General features: G+C 43.7%; 1 protein-coding gene across 6 annotated transcripts in view; it reads left to right on the top strand.

Moving 5' to 3' along the window:
* IGSF5 (immunoglobulin superfamily member 5) overlaps nt 1–25,021 on the top strand; it is a 104,986-nt gene that overhangs the window by 45,738 nt on the left and 34,227 nt on the right. For all 6 annotated transcript variants that reach the window (XR_011319752.1, XR_011319751.1, XR_011319750.1 and 3 more), the window contains 4 exons: nt 10,713–11,036; nt 15,102–15,410; nt 15,657–15,788; nt 22,011–22,035. Coding sequence is in view for 3 of the 6 variants with exons in the window: in XM_069760720.1 (XP_069616821.1) it covers nt 10,713–11,036; nt 15,102–15,410; nt 15,657–15,788; nt 22,011–22,035 (790 nt within the window). In the remaining 3 variants the exon portion in view is untranslated. The remainder of the gene's footprint in view (nt 1–10,712; nt 11,037–15,101; nt 15,411–15,656; nt 15,789–22,010; nt 22,036–25,021) is intronic.

The following is a 25,021-nucleotide window of genomic DNA, read 5'->3' as shown; positions in this document are numbered from 1 at the left end:
GAAACAAACAATCAAGATTTCTGGCTCTCACAGACCTGTAATTTCTTCTTTAAGAGTCTCCTCTTTCCTCCACTCATTACCTGTAGTAATGGCACCTGTTTAAACTTGTTATCAGTATAAAAAGACACCTGTGCACACCCTCAAACAGTCTGACTCCAAACTCCACTATGGTGAAGACCAAAGAGCTGTCAAAGGACACCAGAAACAAAATTGTAGCCCTGCACCAGGCTGGGAAGACTGAATCTGCAATAGCCAACCAGCTTGGAGTGAAGAAATCAACAGTGGGAGCAATAATTAGAAAATGGAAGACATACAAGACCACTGATAATCTCCTTCGATCTGGGGCTCCACGCAAAATCCCACCCCGTGGGGTCAGAATGATCACAAGAACGGTGAGCAAAAATCCCAGAACCACGCGGGGGGACCTAGTGAATGAACTGCAGAGAGCTGGGACCAATGTAACAAGGCCTACCATAAGTAACACACTACGCCACCATGGACTCAGATCCTGCAGTGCCAGACGTGTCCCACTGCTTAAGCCAGTACATGTCCGGGCCCGTCTGAAGTTTGCTAGAGAGCATTTGGATGATCCAGAGGAGTTTTGGGAGAATGTCCTATGGTCTGATGAAACCAAACTGGAACTGTTTGGTAGAAACACAACTTGTCGTGTTTGGAGGAAAAAGAATACTGAGTTGCATCCATCAAACACCATACCTACTGTAAAGCATGGTGGTGGAAACATCATGCTTTGGGGCTGTTTCTCTGCAAAGAAGCCAGGACGACTGATCCGGGTACATGAAAGAATGAATGGAGCCATGTATCGTGAGATTTTGAGTGCAAACCTCCTGCCATCAGCAAGGGCATTGAAGATGAAGCGTGGCTGGGTCTTTCAACATGACAATGATCCAAAGCACACCGCCAGGGCAACGAAGGAGTAGCTTCGTAAGAAGCATTTCAAGGTCCTGGAGTGGCCTAGCCAGTCTCCAGATCTCAACCCTATAGAAAACCTTTGGAGGGAGTTGAAAGTCCGTGTTGCCAAGCGAACAGCCAAAAACATCACTGCTCTAGAGGAGATCTGCATGGAGGAATGGGCCAACATACCAACAACAGTGTGTGGCAACCTTGTGAAGACTTACAGAAAACGTTTGACCTCTGTCATTGCCAACAAAGGATATATTACAAAGTATTGAGATGAAATTTTGTTTCTGACCAAATACTTATTTTCCATCATAATATGCAAATAAAATGTTAAAAAAACATACAATGTGATTTTCTGGATTTTTTTTTCTCAGTTTGTCTCCCATAGTTGAGGTCTACCTATGATGTAAATTACAGACGCCTCTCATCTTTTTAAGTGGTGGAACTTGCACTATTGCTGACTGACTAAATACTTTTTTGCCCCACTGTATTTGTAATATATGGTTGTCAGTTTTAAAATAAAAAGATCATTATAATAGTTATATTCTTGTACATAGGAGCAGTATTATAGGAGTTATATTCTTGTAAATAGGGATGGTATAGTAGTTATATTCTTGTACATAGGAGCAGTATTATAGGAGTTATATTCTTGTACATAGGGGCAGTATTATAGTAGTTATATTCTTGTACATAGGGGCAGTATTATAGTAGTTATATACTTGTACAGAAGAGCAGTATTATAGTAGTTATATTCTTGTACATAGGGAGCAGTATTATAATAGTTATAGTCTTGTACATAGGAGCAGTATTATAGTAGTTATATTCTTATTCATAGGACAGTATTATAGTAATTATATTCTTGTACATAGGGGCAGTATTATAGTAGTTATATTCTTGCACATAGGGGCAATTTTTATTATAAAAACCAAACATAAATACAATTATAATAAAAACAAAAATCACCCAGAATTACAAGAATTACAAAACACAATTCACTTTGATCATATATACACAAGTACTAAATAATCAGATCATATTGATACATAAATTAAAGTGTCCACACCTGGAGGTAGAAGAAAATTAAACTAAAACAAAAAAAAAAGTCATATCATATTTTCTAACTGAATTTTACATTCCTCCATAACTTAACATTTCTCGGACTCCTTCCAACTTCTAGCGATTTTATCCACCGGAGTTCTGACATAACCTGACCAGCCGCAGCGGTGTGATCAAACAGCTCATTGTGCAGTGACACCCGGGTTCTCATGTGCCAATGATAGTATTTGATGACGCTTATTATAATGTACATCGTCTCTCTGTCGATGTTACTAACAGTGGAGGGGACACCATAGATAATGTCAGGATACTTTAGAGTCCGCAGTCTGGGGATTTTTAGATTATCTGACACTTCCTCCCAGATCTTCCTCCCTCCCCAGCAATCACATATAAAGTGCTCCATAGTCTCCTCCTGCTGACAACCAAGGGGACAATTCCGATCGGAGACACTCAAGTGTTTCAGGTTCCCCCTGACAAAGAGCCGACTATGCAGCGAAAGCCAAGTGACGTCAAACAGTTTAGGAGGAAGTCTTTTCCCGTTTAGGAACCTAAGGCTTTCCTGCAGGGTGGTGGTGACACAATCTCTCAGGGCCAGTGGAGAGTAAAAGAAAGTCCTACATACATGAGCATACAGGTCTCTTCTCGTACTGCTCTCAATGTAAGACTTCTCCAGTCCCCACCTCCTAACACACTTCAGACCATAGTCCAGATACTGGGGGAGGTGGTCACCTGTCCATCTTGAGACTGCCGCCTCGCACCCAAGATTCTGCAAAAGGCAATATCCAGTACCTGATACTATTTACCCACAGAGAGCTACTGTTTGAGTCCATGTTCCCAAAATTTACCTTTAGAAACAAGGAGTCAAAGAAAACCCTTGGATTCAACATATCCAGCCCACCCTCTCTCCGCCGTAGGTAGGTTATTCCCCTCTTTATTAGGTTCAACCTATTCCCCCACAAGAGCTGGAAAAACAGGCTGAAGAGCCTCGCTGAGAAAGATTCTGGCAAAGGGAAAATGACAGAGACATACAAGAAAACAGGGACCAGGTAAGTCTTCAACATTGCGACCCTTTCTCTGTAGGTCAGCCTCCAGTTCTTCCATCGCTGAACCTTTGCATTTCCGGCTTCCAATTTCTCCTCCCAATTTAGCGTGGCATTATCATCCCTCCCAAATTTAACCCCGAGGATCTTAATATGGGTGGAGGCTTTGGCAAACTGCCGCAGATCATAGCTGGGATCAGTATCTAATGTCCACAGAGCTTGACTCTTCTCAAGGTTGACCAGAGACCCGGAGGCCTCTGAGTAACTTCTGATAGACGCAGATAACATCTGCACCTCTCGAGGATTAGAGATCACCAACGTCACATCATCCGCATAGGCAACAACATTCAGAGGCAGGCAATGGGGGACCGGCACCCCCTAAAAATCACACTCCTGCAGTGACCTCAGAAACGGGTCTAGGGCAAAAACGTACAGGAGGGGACTCAGTGGGCAACCCTGTCTCACCCCTGCCTCAACTCCAAAAGTGTCACCCTGCCAACCATTAATTAGAGGAAAGCTCACCGCCTCTCTGTACAATGTCTTCAGCCAATCCACAAATTGTCCCGGAATACCGTACTTTGACAAAGTGGCCCACAGATAGTCATGATCAACCCTGTCAAAGGCTTTAGCTTGGTCCAGACTAACAATATATTTCCCACACCGCAGGGCTTTACATCTCTCAAACATCTCCCGTATCGAGATGACTGCTCCAGAGATGTTCCGCCCTTTTACTGTGCCAAACTGAGAGCCTGCCAACAGTGCTGGGGACAAACAGACTAATCTAGAAAACAGGATCTTTGCTAGAATCTTCCTGTACACATTCAAGAGGGCAATCTGCCTCCAGTTCTTGATGTCGCTCGGCTCTTTACCTTTAGACAGCAGAATCAACGAAGACACTCTCATGGATGGAGGCATCAGGTGATTTTCTAGACAACTTTTATACACATCCACGAGGATTGGAGCCAGGAGGTCTCTGAATTTCCTATAAAATTCTGCTGTTATGCCATCTGGACCTGGTGCCTTCTTCAGATGTAATTTATCAATAGCCTCCTTAACTTCCTCCACCGTTAACTCTGCTGTCAAAGGAGAAAAGTCCAGATCATTAGTATCAGGCGCAGGAGTTGCCTCCAAGAATTGAGCCATCTTATCTTTATCCAAAACTTTCCTCTGAAACAAGTCAGCATAGTAAGATCTCAACACCTCCAGGATACCCTCCCATGAATCCTGCAATACACCCTGGAAGTCAGTGAGACCCGTGACCATTTTTTTTACTACCCTCTCCCTGCAATTCTCAAAGGGATCAGGGGCCCCTAAGGACCCATAATCCCGTTCAAGAACCAGAGAGGTATACCTACTATACTGATACTGCCTTATCTCAGATTTCAGTCGGTCTATCTTCACTTTGTCATCCCCGCCCGCCGAATATAGTGACTCCAATTCTTTACGCAGCTTTAGGTACTGGCTGTACTTATTCCTCCCTTTATTAACTGACAGTCTCTTTAAGAGGGATCTGATATCCTCCTTGTCGTCCTCCCACCAGTCGGTCATGTTGTCATAGAAGTCAACCCTATCTAGATGAAGCTGGATAAGGGAGTAGACACGACTCTGAACATAAGCATCATCCAGGAGACTGGAATTGAGCTTCCACAACCCTCTACCGATCTCCGGACGGTTAGAGGTCCCCAGACAGAAGCACAAGGCGAGGCGATCAGAGTAAGGGACGACCTTCTCACTCAGGGTGTCGACAGCCTCAGTAGGACTCACAAAAGCAAAATCTATCCTACTGCTCCTGTTGGAACATGAATATGTGAATTTTGGCTGTCGACCTCCCCGTGCGAAAACGTCAGTCAGTCCAGCCTGCATTATAATGTTATGTAGGACCTTACCGTCCCTGGTCACTGTCCTGCCCGAGGAACTGTCACCCGATGTCAGTATGGCATTAAAGTCCCCTGCCATCACCACCGGAAGAGAAGTGAAGAGGTATGGCTTAACGTTATTAAATAGCTGAATCCTGTCAGTCACTGTCTGTGGCCCATAGATGTTAATAAGCCGGAGTCGCCTCCCATGAATAGTGACTTCCAGGACCAAACATCTTCCCATGACCACCTCCATCATCCTATGCACAGTCACATCATTGGTGTTAAACAGGACAGCGACTCCGGCGTAAGGCTCCACAGCCAGTGACCAGAAAGAAGGACCGCACCGACATTCCCTCTCAGCCTCTCTCATAAGCCCCAGAGATGTCAGTCGTGTCTCCTGCAGGAAAATGACATCGGTGTCCAGATGTGTGAGATGTTCATACACCACATGTCTCGTCCTCCTTGCCTTAATGCTATTGACATTATTTGATGTTAGTGTTAATGAGAACCCCGCCATCACAACACAATAGAGAAGGAGCACAGTAACTGCTATCATCATGAGTCAGGGATGTCCTGTCCACCACCGGTGTCCATGTCAGACTCTACCTGAGGGTCCACAGATAAAGGCTTCCGCTTTGACGGAGGATGGTCCTCTATGTCCCTGTCACACTCTGCATCAACTTTCCTCAACTCTGTCTCATAATCATCATCATTAGACTCCGATAAAACTCCATACTTGTTGGACACAACCATCACTCCTGCACAATTCTGAACCTTCCTGGTAGCACTCTGACCGGTGTCATATTCTGCCTCAGGTTTACGTGCTCTTTTTCTTCCTTTTATTGTGATTAATGCTCCAGTCATCAGATTCAGACAGTGATGCTGAAGGGGGGGCTACCTGAGGCTGCTGGACCTGAGGAGCGACCTCCATGTTCCCCTCTGCACCCTCTATACCCTGCTTCTCTGGTGTTACATGGCTGGACTCATGTTGGGCATCTGGGTTGGTCACCATCTCTCCTGACATTAAATCCTCCCTCTCATGCGCCCCTGCCACCACATCCTCATCCTCCTGAGCCTCTGCCCCTGCCAGTACAGCCTCATCAGGGAAGACTCTGCAGATATTATGCCAGGCGTCTGGACAGTCCCTGTGAGGGTGGCCCATCTTACCGCAGAGGTTGCACCTAACATCCCGGCAATCCGCAGCGACATGGCCGATATCCCCACACAAGCTGCACTTCACCACCGTACAGGCGTTGGCCAGATGACCTTTCCCACCACATTTGAAACACTTTCTGGGCTGCCCGGGGTAATAACATCTTCCCTTCTCCCTCCCAATGAAGAAGGAGTTGGGTAAATGGGCAGTAATGTTATTGAGTTGGCGCAGTTTAACCACAGCTTTCCACCCCATTGTCCAGATACTATCCTCATCTCTGATCTTGGAGAGTCCAGAGGCGAGGTCACAGTGTCTCCGGAGCCTCATCTCGATGTCCTGTGGGGGAACGGCCTCATTCCAGAAGGTGATATTTACCGTGACAGTGTCCGGCCTGGAGATAGGAACCAATATAAATTTATTCCAGCCTTCCGCATCTCTGAACCTGGGGTAATTGGCCCAGAACCTGTCCAGGTCACACTGTAGCTTGAAGCTGACCTCGTAGCCCTGTCTGTCCTGAAGATAGGACACCGCCAGTATCTCGTTTGCCACAAACCCCATCTGGCCGCATAGCAGCTCTCTCACCACATACCTGCGCTGTGGCAGATCGTCCTTGGCACCTATGTACTTAAACCGCACCACATTAATGCGCTTAAATGTCTGGCCGGTATACCTGGCGCTGGAAGTGAAGGATGGGGCGCCGCGGCTCCAGGCATTCCTGGGGGGCACTTGCCGGGTCACACTGGGCCGACTGACAGGGAGAGGGTCTGCAGCAGGGGGGGCTGTCACACCTTGTGGACTAGATGGTAATGGGGGATAGTCACACATATCATGCATATTATTATTAGCAGCATCATTATCAGACAGTGCCACGTCCATGACAGAATGTGAAACCCCTCCAACCCCTGACCCCATGGGCACAACATCACCAGCCCCAGTCTGTGCCTCAGCCTCAGCCTCGGCCTCATCAGCACAAACAGTCTCATATATAATGTCCTGCTCCTGCATGGGGCATTCTGGGACCTGTGGTGCCTCTGCTGGAGTCTGAAGTGCATGCTCCTGTTCACACTCAGCTGCTTGCTGCTGCAGTTTTTTCCCTTCTTGGAAGCAGAAGCGGGCAGCCTTCAACACTGGCCGTGTCCGGGGGGTCCCGTCCTGAACATCAGGGGTCCTGGTCTCTACAGCACAGTCCTGCTTATAGGAGGCGAACCGCTCCCGGTTCCTGTAGGTCTCCGCCAGGGGCCCCATGCCCTCCAGCACAGACTCAATGTCCTGCACCACACTTGCCAGCTGCACCCCCAGTGTGTTCAGCCTCAGGTCATACACATCATTACTGGCAGGATTAGTGGTCTTTAGACTATAGATAAAGTCGACTTCCATTTGCAGTGCTTTTTTTTGCTGCTGTAACTCACCCGGTTTTCTGACCAGTCCCGGTATCTCGTCCGCTAGCTGCAGCTCGGGTGCACGCGCCGGCTGCACAGGTTTTGTCTTCACCACGGGTACAGGGGCTTTGAATACAGACTTGTGCGGTTCCACCACAGATGGCTTTGTGGCTCCTCGGCTGGATGCCGGCTCCGCAGCAGGTTTATCGCTGCCACCTGACTGTGACCGGGTGCGTCCTGACAGCGCCACACTGCCATGTTGCTGCAAGTTCTCCTGGATTGTTTGTATTTCCAAAGACGTCCGTCTCTGCCTGGAAGCAGGAGAGGTGATTGGTACAGCTGAGGCCGATCTCACCTGTGCCTCAGGCAGGGGCTGCTTACTGACCGGGGAGTTACAGGACTTCATACTGTGCTGTGGAACATCACTCACCAACACTTTACCTTCTGGCTTCTTTGCTGGACTTGGAGTAGATTTTCCTCCCAAAACTTTACTCGCTGGTTTTTCTTCCTTCACAGAACTGCTGCAGCTTTGGCTCGCTGCATTCACTTGTCTCACAGAGGCTTTGGGATTAACATTCCCATTCAGAGAGGCCTGGGAGCCTTGTCCCAGTGTAGGCCGAGAAGCCTGGGCCTTGCCTGGGGAGCTTCCCCGCCCAGGGTGGCCCCTCCCTGGGCTTGCTCCAGACATGAGGAGAGCTACCAACACACAACCTCACAGCTAGGAGGCAGTATTATAGTAGTTATATTCCTGTACATAGGAGCAGTATTATAATAGCTATATTCTTGTACATAGGGGCAGTATTATAGTAGTTATATTCTTGTACATAGGGGCAGTATTATAGTAGTTATATTCTTGTACATAGGGGCAGTATTATAGTAGTTATATTCTTGTACATGGGGCAGTATTATAGTAGTTATATTCTTGTACATAGAGGGCAGTATTATAGTAGTTATATTCTTGTATATAGGGGCAGTATTATAGTAGTTATATTCCAGTACATAGGAGCAGTATTATAGCAGTTATATTCTTGTACATAGGAGCAGTATTATAGTAGTTATATTCTTGTACATAGGGGCAGTATTATAGTAGTTATATTCTTGTACATAGGGGCAGTATTATAGTAGTTATATTCTTGTACATGGGGCAGTATTATAGTAGTTATATTCCAGTACATAGGAGCAGTATTATAGTAGTTATATTCTTGTACATAGGAGCAGTATTATAGTAGTTATATTCTTGTACATAGGAGCAGTATTATAGTAGTTATATTCTTGTATATAGGAGCAGTATTATAGTAGTTATATTCTTGTACATAGGAGCAGTATTATAGTAGTTATATTCCTGTACATAGGGGCAGTATTATAGTAGTTATATTCTTGTACATAGGAGCAGTATTATAGTAGTTATATTCTTGTATATAGGAGCAGTATTATAGTAGTTATATTCTTGTACATAAATCAGTTGTAAAGCTATGAAAACACCCTTATTCAATGTTGTCTCTATAGTCAGCAATTATGATATGCAGCATCTTTGTAAGTGTACGTTCACATTAGCGTTTTGCGTGTTTGCGTAGGGCGCCGCAGCGGCGACGCATGCGTCATGCGCCCCTATATTTAACATGGGGGGCGCATGGACATGCGTTGTGCTGCGTTGTGCGATGCATGCGTTTTTTTTGCCGCAAGCGTTGGGCAAAGAAAACGCAACAAGTTGCATTTTTTTTGCGTCCAAATTTCGGCAAAAAAGGACGCATGCGTCGCAAAACGCAGCATTTTAGCGTGTGTTTGGTGCGTTTTTATTTGCGTTGTGCGTTGCGTCGCCGACGCAGAGGCGCACAACGCAAATGTGAACGTAGCCTTAGATCATCACATCACTGCATCAGCCAAGCCCAGTTTGGATTGGCAGATATATATATACACCGTATGTACAGTATATATATATTTTTACATATAGATAGTAATAGTTAAAGCTATATTTATGTATTAAATTTGTATTCGGTGTTTTATTTTTTATTTATTCAAAGCCTATGTGTGAATACCAAGTAAAGTGACTCGGGAATACAATAACCATTGGTTTTTATGCCTTTTATTATTTTTGGACTTTGATATATTAGGATCATTTTAAGCTGCGCCCTCCTGTCCCTCTAGGAAATAGAAATTTGACAGTTTGACATTGTGCTAAACGCTGAACATTTGACAGTGAAAAATACAAAAAGAAAAACAGAAAAATAAGGAAAATGAGATTTTTACTGCAGAGGAAATAAAATGGCAAAATGTTGACATTTGTCAATGCAGATATAAATCAACAAATGTAATAAAAGCCAAATAGCAGAAGCCGCAGATGTGTGACTGATGACTGATTAGAATTTAATGAGAGCAAGTACCTGCAGCCACCACTAGAGGGAGCACATTGCATTCAGATTAATACAGCTTCTTTGAGTTCAATTTTAGCTGTCCTCTTGCTCATCCCATGCGATCACTCTAGTGGTGTCTGGATGTCATAACAATTATATTCTTTATCAAGTCAGAAACGCAGGTATATTCTAAATATAAAAAAAAATATTTTAAATGGCAAAATAAAATTGTGAATATTAACTTAAAGGGATCATTTCTTTTTAAAGATCTCAGTAGGAAATTGTGTCCATTCTGCTAAGGGGCTCAATGGATTCTATGACTGTCTCTTTTGCACAAAGCTATTTTGAACTCTGAAAACAACATTTTGATGGCTATGGCCAATTTAAAAGATATGTACTTCTTCAGTGGCTTTCCCCCCCCCCCCCCTTAAATGCATGTATTTAAGACTACCTGACAGCCTGTCAGTGAACTTCTTCTAACATGAGAGTTTATAACTTTTCCTCTCAGCTGAATTATAACTATAACATTCCACTTAACTTTTTTTAAGGTAATATATCAGCAGAAAAGAGCTCAGAAGAAGATAGTGAAGAGTTAGAAACTCTTCTGTTAGATCAAGCTCACTGCCAAACACTCAGTTCATTCTGCAATAGTGAAAAAACATTCATGAAATACAATTTAGAAAATATTTTTCAGACAGAAATACATGCATCTAGCGAAAACAAATACCCCCAAAAGTCTATACACCATTTAACATCAGAAATAATTTTACTTGTAGTACCCTGCTTGACCACAGGGAGTGCTGATAAAAATCAGTAAGGTATGTGAAATATAATACTTTAAAGTGCCCTGTAGTGGTAAGCAAGAACACATGCGAAGATGACAGAATGACAAACTCTAGTTTGGGAAATGATGACATGTTCCTCTGATAATCTTTACTTTTTTGGCTTCTCTGCAGATTATGGGTCATGCTCTGACATCCTTGATGGTCCAAAAAATGTTACTGTGCTCAGCGGCTCGAATGCCAGTTTCACGTGCACGGTGCGAGCTGGGTGGGAAGTTATCTCATGGTACCTACAAACATACTTCATTGTCAATATATATCCCACCGGGACCACCGTGAGCAAAGATCACACCATCATTGTACAGAACAGCACCAACTCCATCACCGGAGCCTTCACCTCGGCGATAACCATTGTCGATGTCAATAAAAGTAACTCCGGAGTGGTGCGGTGCAGCAGCCTCTCCGCATCGTTTCAGGATGCCTACCTGACTGTGGAGGGTGCGTATGTTATATGGTCATTTACCATTAGTAGGAGATGAAATACAAGTGACAAACGTTTTATGCTTGTACTGGGTTCTATAGTCATATTACATTACTCTGTATTGTTTTATTGCTATGCACCCCCATAATCCAGACTCCCGGGGTATATAAGGTGACAACAACTGTCACTGTCCCAGAATGTCCAGGATACTCCCACGAAACGAGTACATCTGAACCTCTGCAAAAGTTGGCAAATCTCTCTGGGGCCTCCAAAGCGTCCTGAAACTTTTGGGAAAGCCAATTTTGGGAGATTTTGGTAGCCTAGCCCCCAAACACATGTTTAAGCGGCTTGGAAGATGCATTAAGAATGGTGATTTAAAAATGGGCCATGGTTATAAAACAAATATTTTCAGCCGGACGAGCAATGTAGTAAGGCAGCACGAGGACAGAAGCCCCAGAATCAGTGCAGCACAGTAGTAGGAGGGACTGGATGCCCATAGGTCGGATAGTGATATAGACCAGCAGGGAGCATGTGCAGGAAGCAGAGGACAAGGGTCGGGTTTAGAGGTGGCCGAACCAATGAGAAGCTGTAATGATTTAGTAACCAACTATTCATATTGTCTGTCTGGCAGAGCAGCGATTCCTAGGGTGAAAGTTTCCATATATTCATGCCCCTGCTCACACCAGGCCTCTTCCATGCCTCTTACACTCCTGTCCTGTGTCCCCTGTGCGTGTCATGGAGGCCTCCCAGAACCTGCTTTCCAGCAGATTTCAGGTGACTTTGGGGACTTTTTCCGGGAGCATCTTACACGTTCTGGAAGAGTTCACAAGTATGAGTAATGAATCTGTAGTAACTTCCTCCTACAAAGGGTTAACCTCTCTATCTATCTACTTATTATCTATTATCTATGTATCATATATCTATCTATTATCTAGCCATTATCTATTATCTATTATCCATCTATCTATCTATCTATCTATCTATCTATCTATCTATCTATCTATCTATCTATCTATCTATCATCTATTATCTATCTGTAAGGGGCACGACCAGGGCAGTAGTCATGGTCGAGCACTCCGGTGTATCTGTGCCCTGGCCTCCCATTACATGAAAACATTTTCTATTACTTTGCTAACCTGTGGCTCCACTTTCTGCGCCGTCAGGGTCACCTCTATTTTGCTGTAGGCTTCCATCAGTCGGTGTTATAAAGATTGAGACACAGTCCGGTTCAACGTTCAAATAAACAACTTTATTATTTCCTATACGCAGCACATCCAGATTCTTCGCAGTATTAACAAAAGGATTCGCATTACACATCTCTACTTCTTTCCTGCGCTTTCCTTTCTGTCCCATAGCACACACCCGGGTCGGACCATGCCACACAGTTCCTCTGAGTCCTCCCAATTCAACTCTGCTACGGTTTGTCCTTCCTTAGTCTGTTTCACCCCAGGCCAGAGAATTTCTGTCCCTGAAGCCAGGCGACCTGCCCTTCTACACTGTACTTTGCAGTGACATAGCATACTCCTGTTCCAAGCGCACTGCTTCTGAGATTTCCCTCAGCTGTTTCGCTCCGGTACAGACGGCATCTGCCCAAGCTATAAGCTGCAACATCATTAAATTTTTGTGGAAATTAAAAAGCTGAAAAGTGGGGCCAGCAATATTATTCGGCCCCTTTAACTTAATACTTTGTTGCGCCACCTTTTGCTGTGATTATGGCTGCAAGTCGCTTTGGGTATGTCTCTATCAGTTTTGTACATCGAGAGACTGAAATTCTTGCCATTCTTCCTTGGCAAACAGCTCGAGCTCAGTGAGGTTTGATGGAGATCGTTTGTGAACAGCAGTTTTCAGCTCTTTCCACAGATTCTCGATTGGATTGAGGTCTGGACTCTGACTTGGCCATTCTAACACCTGGATACGTTTATTTGTGAACCATTCCATTGTAGATTTTGCTTTATGTTTGGGATCATTGTCTTGTTGGAAGACAAATCTTCATCCCAGTCTCAGGTCTTTTGCAGACTCCAACAGGTTTTTTTCAAGAATGGTCCTAAATTTGGCTCCATCCATCTTCCCATCAATTTTAACCATCTTCCCTGTCCCTGCTGGAGAAAAGCAGGCCCAAACCATGATGCTACCACCACCATGTTTGACAGTGGGGATGGTGTGTTCAGGGTGATGAGCTGTGTTGCCTTTATGCCAAACATATCGTTTGGCATTGTTGCCAAAAAGTTTGATTTTAGTTTTATCTGACCAGAGCACCTTCTTCCACATGTTTGGTGTCTCCCAGGTGGCTTGTTGCAAACTTTAAATGACACTTTTTATGGATATCTTTGAGAAATGGCTTTCTTCTTGCCACTCTTCATAAAGGCCAGATTGGTGCAGTGATTGTTGTGTAAGGAGGTGGAACACAAGAAGAGTCCGGGGGCGTTTACCTTCTCTGCTCCGTGCCTGTAACCATGGAGCTGTGCTACAGGTTCCCCGGGGGGCAGACTTAGAGACCGGGGCAGGAAGGAAGCTGGGCAGAGAGCGGGAAAGGCACGCACGCAAATGGCAGAGCAGCGTGTGCAGTGGTCAGGGCAGGATGCAGCTGCGCTCCGGGGAGGATAGAAGGCTCCAGGTCAGAGGACAAATGCAGGGAGATTGCCCAGAAAGACTGCGACTTGTGAGTACATGAAAGCAGACTCTGCTGTGACTGGAGAGGGGCGCCTTGACACCCGTGCAGAGACAGTGGCCCGTGCAGAGACTATGACCCCTGGTACCGACGGTATCAGTGCAGAGCCCCTGGTTCCTGTTAAGAGACTTAATAATAGACTGAGCATCGTTTTCCCAGGATAGGCTGTGCCTCAAAAGCTAAAGACTCAGAGCCTGTGCATAACACATTAACTCCCGAAACCCCAGCGGGCTCCTAGAGACTACTCAGCACACGGACAACAGAGGGACGACAAGTGCCACTGTTACTCGGTGCCTACGTTGGAGAAGACGACCCTTCAAGGAAGTCCTCATCAGACTGATAAGTGTCCTTTTCCTCAAGAAATCCCGCTTAATTCTGTTACACTGTTTGACTCCCATATATTTTGCACCGTTATCTTTTCAGTTCATTTTCTACTGTTTTCTCCCTGCGAGGAGAATATTGTCCCTGTTAATAAATTCCCCCCAACAGTTGGTCTGTCTGTTCCGTGGTGACATAGTCTACCCTGCACTCTATTACAGTTGTCCTATGGACAGACTGTCCCACCTTAGCTGTAGATCTCTGCAGTTCATCCAGAGTGATCATGGGCCTCTTGGCTGCATCTCTGATCAGTCTTCTCCTTGTTTGAGATGAAAGTTTAGAGGGACGGCCGGGTCTTGGTAGATTTGCAGTGGTATGATACTTTTTCCATTCCAATATGATCGCTTGCACAGTGCTCCTTGGGATGTTTAAAGTTTTGGAAATCATTTTGTATCCAAATCCGGCTTTAAACTTCTCCACAACAGTATCACGGACCTGCCTGTTGTGTTCCTTGGTCTTCATGATGCTCTCTGTGCTTCAAACAGAACCCTGAGACTATCACAGAGCAGGTGCATTTATACGGAGACTTGATTACACACAGGTGGATTATATTTATCATCATTAGGCATTTAGGACAACTTTGGATCATTCAGAGATCCACAATGAACTTCTGCAGTGAGTTTGCTGCACTGAAAGTAAAGGGGCCGAATAATATTGCACGCCCCACTTCTCAGTTCTTGAATTTCCACAAAAATTTAAAATAACCAATAAATTTCATTCAACTTCACAATTGTGTTCCACTTGTTGTTGATCCTTCACCAAAAATTTACATTTGGTATCTTTATGTCTGAAGCATGAAATGTGGGAAAAGGTTGAAAAGTTCCAGGGGGCCGAATACTTTTGCAAGGCATTGTATATATCTATTCTCATCTACAGTAATTATTATGTATCATCTAGCTATCTATTATCTATCTATCTATCTATCTATCTATTATCTATCTATCTATCTATCTGTCTATCTATCATCTATCTCCCTATCTATCCACCTATGCACTTGTCTACCTTCCGTATTAAATATCTTTCTCTTCTTCCTCAGTGAATGGCTCCATTCAAATAACAAATGGAAGTGTCATTGTGAAGCCGAACTCCAATGTCACCATGATTTGCCAAGCAGCGCAATGGTACCCAGCGCCAACCATCACCTGGCAGATAAATAATACCGCAGCAGATACTTTGTATTACTCCACTAGTTACACCACTGCAGCTAATGACTTTGTGACCGCTATAAGCACCTTTGAGATTAGCCCAGAAGAAGACATCAGCTTGACCTGTCTGGCCTCAATACAGACTCTGACCCAACCGCAATCCGCTACCGTCAGCATTACCGTAAGGGAACATATCCCAGGTAAGTCTGGCTCTTGGTTAGGTTATCCTCCAACCAGGGTTGTCCTCGGGGCCAGGGGTGTCCTAGGAGGTCTAATCTGGTGGTGATGCAAACCAACACAATTGTCCGTCCAAGAAAAGACATGTCTGGACCTGGAATTAAACTTTCAGCTCTAAGTGGCCGCCACCAATCCCATCGTCGGATTATGGAGCGCTTTCTGTGTTATCCATTTGTGGGGGAAGAATTACACATTATTGTCTTTTTTAGGGAGCAGCTCTTCACTGAGTCAGACGGACATCATCCTGATTGCCGTCTTCGGGTCTCTCGGAGGATTACTGCTCATCGCTCTCATCATCGTGCTTATCATATATTGTGGAAAGAAAAAAAAGAAGAAGTCAGGTAAATAAATAGTGAATCCACATCGACAGGAAATATGACGTCTGACTCCGGTGTGAGGATTATTTTAGGAAAGTCATTATCAGGAATGGAGCAGCGGTTACCATGCAAGATTTATTTCATCAATGCTTTATTACTGTCCAGGAACAGAAAAACCACATAAAAAGCTTCTGAGGCTGCACGTACGTGGGCTTGTTCTCAACAAGGTCGTCCATTGTTTAACTAGATTGATTCTCTGTCACTTCAGTAACATCTATCTATCTATCCATTATCTATCTATCTATCTATCTATCTATCTATCTATCTATCTATCTATCTATCTATCTATCTATTATCTATCTATCTATTATCTATCTATCCATCTATCATCTATCCATTATCTATCTATCTATCATCTATCTATCATCTATCCATTATCTATCGATCATCTATCCATTATCTATCATCTATTATCTATATATCCATTATCTATCTATCATCTATCCATTATCTATCTATCTATATATCTATATATCCATTATCTATCTATATATCTATATATCCATTATCTACCTATCATCTATCCATTATCTATCATCTATCTATTATCTATCTATCATCTATCTATTATCTATCTATCCATTATTTATCTTTCTATCTATTATCTATCCATTATCTATCTAACTATCTATCTATATCTATCTATTATCTATCTATTGTGGTAGTTCAACTCAGTAGTTCAGTAGTACATGGAGGTAGAAAACAGGAACACTATATATTTAAATCTTCAGTTGGTTTATAATATGGTTGCATAAACCAACAAGAAGGGGAAAATAAAACACAACCTTTCAGGCAAAAACAGGAAAAAAAATGCTGTTCACAGTCGATACACTTGTGAGTAGCTGCCCGCTCTGGAGCAACACAGGTTCAGTCTTTCCTTCTCAGGACACAAACCACTGGAGATCCTCTCTCCAGCCCTGCTGAAACAAGACTGCCTCTGTAGCCCAGCTATTTAAGCCTCAGACAACACTCTGGGGTGGAGATAAGGTGGACATCCTCCCACCCGCTCTATGGATGTCCTCTTAAAAGCCAGCCCATTATCTAAATTAGCTTAACCCCTCACATCACTTAGTGTGCTGGAGGAAAAAAACTCTGAGTTCATATCCCTGACACCATTAAGCGTAGTGACACATATCTCCCCTCCAGCACTTAACCAGTCTATCTATCTATCTATGTATCTATCTATCTATCTATCTATCTATCTATCTATCTATCTATCTATCTATCTATCTATCTATCTATCTATCTCTATCCAGCCCTGGTGCAAAATGTGGACCTGGGCCCCCACCTACATGTTTGCCAGATGTATGAACCTTTGTAGCATTCCTTATCCTATGAAGATATGCGTGTTTACCCTGCCATGTAATAAGGTCCTTGATCCTAGTCAATATCCCCATTCTACGCTCCTTCCTGGTATAATTTCTTTATCCTAGGCCCCTATTAGTAATAAATTTCCCCCTTCCCATGTCCCTTTCCGGTATAATGTCCCCTATACTTCCTGGTATAATGTCCTCCATTATATCCCCTTATATATATAATGTCCACCATCCTGTGCCCCTTCCTGGTATAATATTCCACATCTTAGTCCCCTTTCATGGTATAATTATTATTATTATTATTATTATTATTATTATAGCGCCATTTATTCCATGGCGCTTTACATGTGAGAAGGGGTATCCATAGTCCTCAGACACACATCCAGCTGAAATAGACGCTGACTTTGGAGGGCCCCCCTCTAGCACCGGTCCAAACATGGTCGCACCCACAAGCTAAGTAGACAGTTTTAATTTCGTAAGCCCCTGTAATTTGAGTAGTAAATAGAATTCAATGTACATTTCATGGTGGCCTAGGGTAGCGATTGAGATTCATTTTACAATCCTGGTGGTCTAGGGTAATGAATTACATTAATTTCACAATTCCTGGTGGTCTAGGATAGCGAATGAGATAAACTTTACATTTTGCAGAGTAGTTTCTGAGATTTATTTTTGCATTTTGTGGTATTATAGGATTGTGAATGAGATTCATTTTTAATTCCTGGTGGTCCACGGTAGTTTATGAGCAATTTTACATTCCTGGTGGTCTATAAATGTTATATTCCTTAATGGTCTAAGGGTGTGAGTTACCGTAGATACATTTTACGTCTGTCAGAGAACTAGGGTAATAAATTAGATTATTTATATTCCCTGGTGGTCTAGAATAGTTGTTTTTATTAACTCTCCATTCCCTGGTTATCTAGAGCAGTGAATTTGATTAGTTACATTAGGATTAAATCCACTACATGATCCAGGAATCCAAAATGGTTTATTTATATCGTTCTAATTAACATTTTTTGTACAGACAGACATGTCGTGCTGGGGTAAGGTAATGAAAAAGACCTACAATACAGACCAAAAGTTTGGACAGACCTTCTCATTTTCTGTATTTTCATGACTATGAAAATTGTTTATTCACACTGAAGGCATCAAAACTATGAATTAAGACATGTGGAATTATATACTTAACAAAAAAGTGTGAAACAACTGAAACTATGTTTTATATTCTAGGCTCTTCAAAGTAGCCTTTTTTTGCTTTGATGACTGCTTTGCACACTCTTGGCATTCTCTTGATGAGCTTCAAGAGGTAGTCACCGGGAATGGTTTTCACTTCACAGGTGTGCCCTGTCAGGTTTAATAAGTGGGATCTCTTGCCTTATAACTGGGGTTGGGACCATCAGTTGTGTTGAGCAGAAGTCTGGTGGATACACAGCTGATAGTCCTACTGAATGGACTGTTGGAATTTGTATTATGGCAAGAAAAAAGCTGCTAAGTGAAGAAAAACGAGTGGCCATCATTACTTTAAGAAATGAAAGTCAGTCAGTCCGAAAAATTGGGAAAACTTTGAAAGTGTCTCCAAGTGCAGTGGCAAAAACCATCAAGCGCTACAAAGAACCTGGCTCACATGAGGACCGCCCCAGGAAAGGAAGACCAAGAGTCACCTCTGCTTCTGAGGATAAGTTTGTCCGAGTCACCAGCCTCAGAAATCGCAGGTTAACAGCAGCTCAGATTAGAGACCAGGTCAATGCCACACAGAGTTCTAGCAGCAGACACATCTCTACAACAACTGTTAAGAGAAGACTTTGTGCAGCAGGCCTTCATGGTAAAATAGCTGCTAGGAAACCACTGCTAAGGACAGGCAGAAGAGACTTGTTTGTGCTAAAGAACACAAGGAATGGACACTAGACCAGTGGAAATCTGTGCTTTGGTGTGATGAGTCCAAATTTGAGATCTTTGGTTCCAACCACCATGTCTTTGTGCGACGCAGAAAAGGTGAACGGATGGACTCTACATGCCTGGTTCCCACCGTGAAGCATGGAGGAGGAGGTGTGATGGTGTGGGGGGGCTTTGCTGATGACATTGTTGGGGATTTATTCAAAATTGAAGCCATACTGAACCAGCATGGCTACCACAGCATCTTGCAGCGGCATGCTATTCCATCTGGTTTGCGTTTAGTTGGACCATCATTTATTTTTCAACAGGACAATGACCCCAAACACACCTCCAGGCTGTGTAAGGGCTATTTGACCAAGAAGGAGAGTGATGGGGTGCTACACCAGATGACCCGGCCTCCACAGTGACCAGACCTGAACCCAATCGAGATGGTTTGGGGTGAGCTGGACAGCAGAAGGCAAAAGGGCCAACAAGTGCTAAGCATCTCTGGGAACTCCTTCAAGATTGTTGGAAGACCATTCCCGGTGACTACCTCTTGAAGCTCATCAAGAGAATTCCAAGAGTGTGCAAAGCAGTCATCAAAGCAAAAGGTGGCTACTGTGAAGAAAGTTGTTTCACGCTTTTTTGTTAAGTATATAATTCCACATGTGTTAATTCATAGTTTTGATGCCTTCAGTGTGAATGTACAATTTTCTTAGTCATGAAAATACAGAAAAATCTTTAAATGAGAAGGTGTGTCCAAACTTTTGGTCTATACTGTACGTGTTTCAAATTAATCGTTCTTACTTATGGCATAACCTTAGCATACTAAAAGTGCTGTAAAAACAACCACATAAAACATCACTGTGGGGGCCATCTCACAGGGGCCCTCATAAAGTGCAGGGACTACTGAGTGGTCCATCATATAGTGCGGGTTCTTCTGTAGGGGCCATTATACAGTGTAGGGACTACTGTGGGGGTCATTATACTGTTTTTAAGGGGAGCAATGAAGACATTATACTGTATATACGGGAGCTGTGGGCCCATCATACTATATATAGAGGAGCTATGGGCCCAATATATTGTGTATATAGGAGCTGTAGGCCCTTCATACTGTTTATGAGTGAGTTATGGGTGCATAATACTCTGTATAAAGGAGTTGTAGGTCCATCATAATGTGAATAGGGTAGCATATAGGATAGCTGTGGGCCCACAATACTGTGTAGAGGGGAGCTGTGGGCCCACCATACTGTGTATAGGGGAGTGGTGGGCCCACCATACTGTGTATAGGGGAGTGGTGGGCCCACCATACTGTGTATAGGGGAGCTGTGAGCCCATCACACTGTGTATAGGGGAGCTGTGGGTCCCTCATACTGTGCATAGGGGAACTGTTTGCCCATCATATTGTGTATAGGGGAGCTGTGGGTCCCTCATATTGTGTATAGGGAAGCTGTGAGCCCACTACACTGTGTATAGGGGAGCTGTGGGCACATCATACTGTGTATAGGAGAACTGTTTGCCCACCATACTGTGTATAGGGAGCAGTGGGCCTATCATACTGTTTTTAGGGGAGGTGTGAATGCATTATACTGTGTATAGGGGAGCTGTGGGCCTATCATACTATGTATAGAGGAGCGGTGGGCCCACCATACTGTGTATAGAGGAGCGGTGGGCCCATCATACTGTGGATAGGGAGCTGTGGGCCTATCATACTGGTTTTAGGGGAGGTATGGATACATTATACTGTGTATAGGGGAGTTGTAGGCCCATCATACTGTGTATAGGGGAGCTGTGGGCACAATAGACTGTGTATAGGGGAGCTGTGGGCCCACCACTCTGTGTATAGGGGAGCTGTTGGCCCATCATACTATGGATAGGGGAGCTGTGGGTCCCTCATACTGTTTATAGTGGAGCTGTGGGCCTATCATACTGTGTATAGGGGAGCTGTGGGTCTATCATACTATGTATAGAGGAGCGGTGGGCCCACCATACTGTGTATAGTGGAGCTGTGGGCACATCAGACTGTACATAGGGGAGCTGTGGGCCCACCACGCTGTGTATAGGGGAGCTGTTGGCCCATCATACTGTGTATAGGGGAGCTGTGGGCCCATCTTCCTTATACTGTGTATAGGGGAGCTGTGGGCCCATCTTCCTTATACTGTGTATAGGGGAGATGTGGACCCATCATAATGTATATTGAGAAGCTGTACATGGAGGGACTCAGTAGACATTATTAAATCTTAAGTGGGCATTTAAAAAGTATTATTGTTATAGGGGCACTCCGGGTATTGTGACTGTCAAAGATGCACATGGAGCATTAGTACTTTTTAGCAGCAAAACATGGGTACTGCTTTTTTTCTGGGGCACTTACACAGGGCATTAATATTCTCTAGGAGAAAAATTTACCATCTAGGGGGCAATCTACTTTGTAAGAGGCACAGTGCTGGCATTACTATGATGGGTAGTAAAAGCAGACAGTTTTTGTGCCACACAGATAAATTCACCTGAAGCCACAAATAGGGTGTGCTACTGTAGTTTGCCCCCAAAGCTGAACCCCTAGCTACGCCTCTGGATGGTATATTATGCTCAATTGCATGTAACTTAGCCATTGCCCTAGTATCACACAGTAAGCTGAGATACGGGATCTGTTTGATAAAGTCCTCATATGGCTGAGCTGCCAGAGATTTTCTCTTCCAGAATAACAAAATAGCAACTCAGCAGGATGGAGGAGCCAGGAATAGATTTTATGGATCCCACCGAGCCGCAGTTTTATTCCTTTGCATCTAACATTTGAGGGAAAGGGGAGGTAAATATTTGGTTGCACTGAATTTATGACTTTTTGGCTGCACAGAGACCAATCATAGTCAGCGCGCGGCGTCTATCGGCAGCCTGTGTCTTTTCTCTGTGATATGATGTAACGCGCCGCGCTGTCTGTTTAGTAAACATTATTATTTCCATACATTTTACTGCTCTCCTGACATTTCCTTCCTCCTCTTTGCAGAGCGCGGCTATCAGAGTGATGCATGGTAAGTCATCCATCACCGTCCAGCGGTAAATCTCACTGCGGCAATTTACCCTAAGAATGTGCTCAATACGAGATGATAGGCCATTATATTCATGATAAATGGGGCAATATGGGGGGGTCACTTTTTTATGCCATAGAGAATTCTGAGGGATGTGAGGATCCGTCAGCAGTGAAGATGCAGGTTGTATGGAAGGTTCTGGTGAGGATGTGTGTTGTATGAAATGTTCTGGTGAGGATGTGTGTTGTATGGAAGGTTATGGTGAGGATGTGTGTTGTATGAAATGTTCTGGTGAAGATGTGTGTTGTATGAAATGTTCTGGTGAAGATGTGTGTTGTATGAAATGTTCTGGTGAGGATGTGTGTTGTATGGAAGGTTCTGGTGAGTATGTGTGTTGTATGAAATGTTCTGGTGAGGATGTGTGTTGTATGAAATGTTCTGGTGAGGATGTGTGTTGTATGGAAGGTTATGGTGAGGATGTGTGTTGTATGGAAGGTTCTGGTGAGGATGTGTGTTGTATGGAAGGTTCTGGTGAGGATGTGTGTTGTATGAAATGTTCTGGTGAGGATGTGTGTTGTATGAAATGTTCTGGTGAGGATATGTGTTGTATGGAAGGTTCTGGTGAGGATGTGTGTTGCATGGAAGGTTCTGGTGAGGATGTGTGTTGTATGAAATGTTCTGGTGAGGATGTGTGTTGCATGGAAGGTTCTGGTGAAGATGTGTGTTGTATGAAATGTTCTGGTAGGGATGTGTGTTGTATGGAAGGTTCTGGTGAGGATGTGTGTTGTATGAAATGTTCTGGTGAGGATGTGTGTTGTATGAAATGTTCTGGTGAGGATGTGTGTTGTATGAAAGGTTCTGGTGAGGATGTGTGTTGTATGAAATGTTCTGGTGAGGATGTGTGTTCTATGAAATGTTCTGGTGAGGATGTGTGTTGTATGGAAGGTTCTGGTGAGGATATGTGTTGTATGGAAGGTTCTGGTGAGGATGTGTGTTGTATGAAATGTTCTGGGGAGGATGTGTGTTGTATGAAATGTTCTGGTGAGGATGTGTGTTGTATGGAAGGTTCTGGTGAAGATGCAGGTTGTATGGAAGGTTCTGGTGAAGATGTGTGTTGTATGAAATGTTCTGGTGAGGATGTGTGTTGTATGAAATGTTCTGGTGAGGATGTGTGTTGTATGGAAGGTTCTGGTGAAGATGTGTGTTGTATGAAATGTTCTGGTGAGGATGTGTGTTGTATGAAATGTTCTGGTGAGGATGTGTGTTGTATGGAAGGTTCTGGTGAAGATGTGTGTTGTATAAAATGTTCTGGTGAGGATTTGTTGTATGAAATGTTCTGGTGAGGATGTGTGTTGTATGAAATGTTCTGGTGAGGATGTGTGTTGTATGAAATGTTCTGGTGAGGATGTGTGTTGTATGAAATGTTCTGGTGAGGATGTGTGTTGTATGGAAGGTTCTGGTGAGGATGTGTGTTGTATGAAATGTTCTGGTGAGGATATGTGTTGTATGGAAGGTTCTGGTGAAGATGTGTGTTGTATGAAATGTTCTGGTGAGGATGTGTGTTGTATGAAATGTTCTGTGAAGATGTGTGTTGTATGAAATGTTCTGGTGAGGATGTGTGTTGTATGGAAGGTTCTGTGAAGATGTGTGTTGTATGAAATGTTCTGGTGGGGATGTGTGTTGTATGGAAGGTTCTGGTGAGGATGTGTGTTGTGTGAAATGTTCTGGTGAGGATGTGTGTTGTATGAAATGTTCTGGTGAGGATGTGTGTTGTATGAAATGTTCTGGTGAGGATGTGTGTTGTATGAAATGTTCTGTGAAGATGTGTGTTGTATGAAATGTTCTGGTGAGGATGTGTGTTGTATGGAAGGTTCTGTGAAGATGTGTGTTGTATGAAATGTTCTGGTGGGGATGTGTGTTGTATGAAATGTTCTGGTGAGGATGTGTGTTGTATGAAATGTTCTGGTGAGGATGTGTGTTGTATGAAATGTTCTGGTGAGGATGTGTGTTGTATGAAATGTTCTGGTGAGGATGTGTGTTGTATGGAAGGTTCTGGTGAAGATGTGTGTTGTATGAAATGTTCTGGTGAGGATGTGTGTTGTATGAAATGTTCTGGTGAAGATGTGTGTTGTATGAAATGTTCTGCTGAGGAAGGGTGTTGTATGAAATGTTCTGGTGAGGATATGTGTTGTATGAAATGTTCTGGTGAAGATGTGTGTTGTATGGAATGTTCTGGTGAAGATGTGTGTTGTATGAAATGTTCTGGTGAGGATATGTGTTGTATGAAATGTCCTGGTGAGGATGTGTGTTGTATGAAATATTCTGGTGAGGATGTGTGTTGTATGAAATGTTCTGGTGAGGATGTGTGTTGTATGAAATATTCTGGTGAGGATGTGTGTTGTATGAATGGTTCTGGTGAGGATGTGTGTTGTATGAAATGTTCTGGTGAGGATGTGTGTTGTATGAAATGTTCTGGTGAGGATGTGTGTTGTATGGAAGGTTCTGGTGAAGATATGTGTTGTATGGAAGGTTCTGGTGAAGATGTGTGTTGTATGAAATGTTCTGGTGAGGATGTGTGTTGCATGGAAGGTTCTGGTGAAGATGTGTGTTGTATGAAATGTTCTGGTAGGGATGTGTGTTGTATGGAAGGTTCTGGTGAGGATGTGTGTTGTATGAAATGTTCTGGTGAGGATGTGTGTTGTATGAAATATTCTGGTGAGGATGTGTGTTGTGTGAAAGGTTCTGGTGAGGATGTGTGTTGTATGAAATGTTCTGGTGAGGATGTGTGTTGTATGAAATGTTCTGGTGAGGATGTGTGTTGTATGGAAGGTTCTGTGAAGATGTGTGTTGTATGAAATGTTCTGGTGGGGATGTGTGTTGTATGGAAGGTTCTGGTGAGGATGTGTGTTGTATGAAATGTTCTGGTGAGGATGTGTGTTGTATGAAATGTTCTGGTGAGGATGTGTGTTGTATGAAATGTTCTGGTGAG

Source organism: Ranitomeya imitator, chromosome 3 (assembly GCF_032444005.1).
Source record: "Ranitomeya imitator isolate aRanImi1 chromosome 3, aRanImi1.pri, whole genome shotgun sequence".
NCBI classification, from domain to species: Eukaryota; Metazoa; Chordata; class Amphibia; order Anura; family Dendrobatidae; genus Ranitomeya; species Ranitomeya imitator.
This window is presented reverse-complemented; position numbering and strand designations above follow the sequence as displayed.